This window comes from Xyrauchen texanus, chromosome 14 (genome assembly GCF_025860055.1).
Source record: "Xyrauchen texanus isolate HMW12.3.18 chromosome 14, RBS_HiC_50CHRs, whole genome shotgun sequence".
Classification (NCBI taxonomy): Eukaryota; Metazoa; Chordata; class Actinopteri; order Cypriniformes; family Catostomidae; genus Xyrauchen; species Xyrauchen texanus.
The window spans coordinates 30,001,103-30,005,744 of NC_068289.1; the positions used below are offsets into that span (position 1 = coordinate 30,001,103).

Below are 4,642 nucleotides of genomic sequence, written 5' to 3' on the forward strand. Positions count from 1 at the left end.
GCTAAACCTGACAGTTACTCCTAAAGATTGTATATATTTATTGTATTTTTAATAAAGAAAATGTATCTGATATTATTTTTTAATAAATTATTAGTGTTGTTATTATTATTATTATTATTATTGATACATCCTGCTTGGTAAGATCACACTTGAAATGACAAAAGATAACATTTATAGATATAAAACACATACAAATATCAACAATAAATATCATATTTCACTGCATGTTGGATATTAAAATGTATTGCCAGGTATGCATACACATACAAGGAGTTTATTAATAATTTCAGTTTGGCTAAACACAAATGCATGTTTTCTGAAAAAGTGAATGGCACATTTTAATGCAGTCTTATTATTGGGGGTTTACCAACTTAGTGAGTAGTATTTTGCGGGTCATGCGATATCAACATGGTGGCCACCGTGAATGGGGGACCACCCCTTCATTGAAAAAAAAATGATTTTTCTCTGCCATTGACATGACTAAAGTCTCCAACACATGTGAGTCATGTTAAACACATTGTCAAAAGTAATACTTATTTTATTAGGTAAAAGAAAAATGGTTATGCTTTAAAATTACTTTTCAGTTACTCGTGAACCTTCAATATCATTAGTTCAATCATATATTGAATTTTTTTCCAATCTTCTTTTTAATCCAAGGAAGGAAGTAGGAGATTTTTATGTAGAGTTCAGGATACTTTCTACTTGTACAGTCATTAGCAAATGTATATGCAGCAATTGCTAGAGGTGTAGTATTGCAGATAAGAGGACTTCCTGAATCACCCTATATGAGGGGAGAGAGAGACACGCAGATATTGATAATATGATGTAATATAATATGATATAATATATAATATAATATCATATAATACCTGACAAAAAGCATGCTTCCCATCAGAGACACTACAGATCATTCTTTCAGAGTTGAAATAGTCCTTCCACTTGTTTTTACATTCAAAGCTAAACTGCAGTTTGAGAGTGACTTCCTGCAGCACACTTGATGCACGATCATCTTTTGGGTTTTTTAAACCCCAGCCAGCAATGGAGCATTTCACATTGGCTGGTATTTTCCCATTTTTCTTAGGAAGAGGCATAACTTTCACAAATTTATTTAACTTGGCTTTGGTCTTCAGCTGCAAATTATGGAAGTCAGTGAATTAATTAATTTTACAAGATATAAAGTTCCAAACAAAACAAATTTAGAGTCACAATCTTTGAAGAGGAAAATACCTTTAGTAACATGATGTCATGGCTTAAGTCTTTCTTGTTATTCTGGTCATACATAGGATGCTGAATATATTTTGCCACTTGGATTATCTGCTGGCTGTTCTCCTGTTTGCTAATATTGTGTGCTCCCAGAACAACTACTAAGTGGTTTCGACTAGAGAAAGTGCTGCGGCTGCGGATGGAATTTATAAATTTAATAATCAGGCAATTTGGTCTATTTGTGTAACTAACATACAAATGTACAGACAGATAAAATAATAGATTTGAGACTACAACCAGACTTTTTAAGCAACTTATTTATATACACAATCAAACATATGCAGGTTGGGACATACTCACTTTAAACAGTGTGCTGATGTCAGTACATAATCACGTCTAATCAGCATCCCTCCACATGTGTGATGTCTGTTATGCTGGAGGGATGCCATGTATGGCCTAGAATAAGGTTTAGCCACTTTTCCTCCTGTAATACCACTCTCCATCCCAACTGTGACAAAAACATGTTACCATAAAGTTATTCTTATCATAATCTTTAAGAAGAAATTAGATTGTAGACATTTTATAAATTACATTCTATATGTTTCAACTAAACAAATAGCTGACATCTTAAGTATTTCTCTTAAAAAAAAGTCCTTGAAAAAATATCCATCTTTATTTTCAAATTCAGAAAGTATTGAATAGGATCTTACCGGCCACAGAGATACCAAGGTGGAGAACAAAGATGTAAAGACACATGGTGCAATTCTATACTGAGAAGTAAAGTATGGGTTTAACCTTAGGTATGGAGATGAATTCAATATGCTCAAACCCACTCTCACTACCTCCAATATTTCTCCTCCCCTTTTACCTCAAACCACAAATGTGTACAAAGTTAAAAACAGCCATGAGCAGGTATGCATCAGTGGACTCACAACAAACGGAAGTCACAAGAACAAACAGTAACAAAATCATTAAGGGTAGAATGTTTATCAGCAAAAAAAAAATCTACCTATACTAAGAAAGAATATTTTTTTTTTTTTTTAACTCTTTTCAAAATATAATTTTTACTCTTTTGTAGTGTTCTTGGGTTACACATTTGCTGTCCGTCAAAAATGATCACACTCTAATGAATCACCAGCGACAGAATGTTGAATCCGTAGAAGGGTTTGATTAAGCCATTATGATTAGGATACAAAACCAGTACACAGTATTCTTTTCAGGTATAATATAATAATTGTATACATTGCAGTCCCTGCCTGTTCATAAGGGTCAAGGGAATATGTGGCTGCATGGGCCAAGCATAAAACATCAAGGTATATTTCATCCTCAGTAGTCCCTAACAATCTTCCTAACATCTTTTGTGTTCCATGAAAGAATAAAGTCATACCGTTTGGAACAATATTATTTCATTTTAGGTGATCTATTCTTTTAACATTATCTAATCCCTTAAATCTCCTAATATATCTACAACATATATTATAGGTGTGATTATCCAGACACTTTTTTGTCCCTCTTTCCCCTATAGATGGAATGAAGAGAGACAAAGAAACAACAAAATACATTATGCTGTAATGTGTTTATGAAGATGTTTATGTATTAGTGGCAACAAAGAGTAAAAATATAACTATCCATTTTAATAGTTTCAAGAGTTCAAAATAACATTCACAAATTCAGAGCTATACAATTTCAAAGACACAACTAAAGTTACAGTATATGATGCATACCTATATTTTATAATGTATGACACCATTTAAATCTCTCCACGTTTTTCAATCCATGGAAGGAAGGATGATATGTTCATGTAGATCTTAGGGTACTTCTTGTTTGTACAGTCATTATGATAAGTGTTCACCAAAACATTAAGAACACTCACAAGCGAATAACATAGATCATGACCTAGCAAGGCCACATGTCATTGTATGGGTAGTTAGGTGGTAAGCGAACAATCAGTTCTCGTAGTCAACGTGTTGAATGCAGGAGAAATGGGCTGGAGTAAAGACCTTAGTGACAATGGCCAAAGTGTTATGGCCAGATGACTGGGTCAGAGCATCTCTGAAACAGCAAGGCTCGCGGGGTGCTCCTGGTCAGCAGTGGTGAGTACCTACCGACAGTGGTCATAGGAGGGACAAACTACAAACCGGTATGGTTATAGGAGGAATGTATCACAACACACAGTGCATCGCACCCTGCTACGTATGGGGTTGCATAGCCGCAGACTGGTTATAGTGCCCATTATGACCCCTGTCCACCTTACAATGGTAAAGTGCTTACAATGGGCATGCGAGCAGCGGAACTGTACCTTGGAGCAGTGGAGAAGGTCGCCTGGTCCAATGAGTCCTGTTTTCTTTTACATCACGTGGACGGCCATGTACGTTGTTGTGGCAAAAAAATTATCAACCAACCATTATCACTGCGTAAGAGACACTCTGACTCAAAGTCTTTTAAAATGATTTATTCTTGCAAGAAGGACCCGGTCATTACACAGGAGTTGATCTCTGCCGTGAGTGGGACCCAGAGGGGAGGGCTGACTTGTATTTTATACTCTTTTATTCCAAGGTTTCTCAACAAAAGCAGATCCTCCCCTCTGCATCCCTCAGACACAGAGGCATTCCCCTGCAATGATTATCACTGATCAATGAGTATCAAAATTTCTACAACAATTCCCCGCTTTTTATCATTCAGATTACTCAATCACAATAATAAACAATAAGACAAATTTTAAGTCATATCATCACACTTACACTCTTCATCTCTGATTTTCACATAAATGATCACTCTCTTAAACATTTGTGAAATAACATTTGGATAGGAAAAAAAAAATAAACAGCTTAGGCTTTTTTTGTGGGGATAGTCCCCTTAAGTATTAGCAAGCAAGTAAAGACTTTATCTGAAGCCGGGCTAAATGAGTAAACACCGTTACTGCACGTCTGACATAAAATCAGACCCTCAGTCACCTCAGAATAAACAAGGAATAGTGTACAGATTAAGTAGGAAAAACACATCAATTTAACATTTTGGTTATGTCAGCAGGCTATAAAAATACAAAGAATAAAGTATAATAAAATCCCTCATTTCAAACCCTCTTTACATATCAAAACATTCTCAGAAAGAAAAGACATACCTCATTTTAACACATTTCACAGTAGCTCTCGCTTCTTGTATCATCATATTTGTGTTCATCTGGCTCTGGATAGACTGTCATTTTTATCAATTGAACAAACATCCCTGCTTTAACCAGTCTCTGTACTGAGCTGGAAACACACGTTATAATGCATGGTAAACATAACAATATCAACAGTCCTATCACCGCAATTGGTAACACAGTTTGAATCAGCCAATACCCCCATCCTCCCCAGAGATTCATAAACCAAGTAACCCATGTACTTTCAATATGTTCTGGCTCCTGTGCGGCTTTTCTCATGTGTTCAATTACATTCGT

The 4,642-nt window shown here is 35.5% G+C and overlaps 1 protein-coding gene across 1 annotated transcript; it reads right to left on the bottom strand.

Moving 5' to 3' along the window:
* Positions 1 to 616: 616 nt before the first annotated feature.
* Positions 617 to 1,999, bottom strand: LOC127654590 (granzyme B-like). The gene is made up of 5 exons (XM_052141808.1): positions 1,914 to 1,999; positions 1,564 to 1,711; positions 1,228 to 1,396; positions 870 to 1,130; positions 617 to 781 (listed from the first exon to the last, which is right to left on the bottom strand). The coding sequence occupies exons 1-5, from the start codon at positions 1,957 to 1,959 to the stop codon at positions 617 to 619; spliced, it is 789 nt and encodes a 262-aa protein (XP_051997768.1). The 5' UTR covers positions 1,960 to 1,999.
* Positions 2,000 to 4,642: the final 2,643 nt, after the last annotated feature.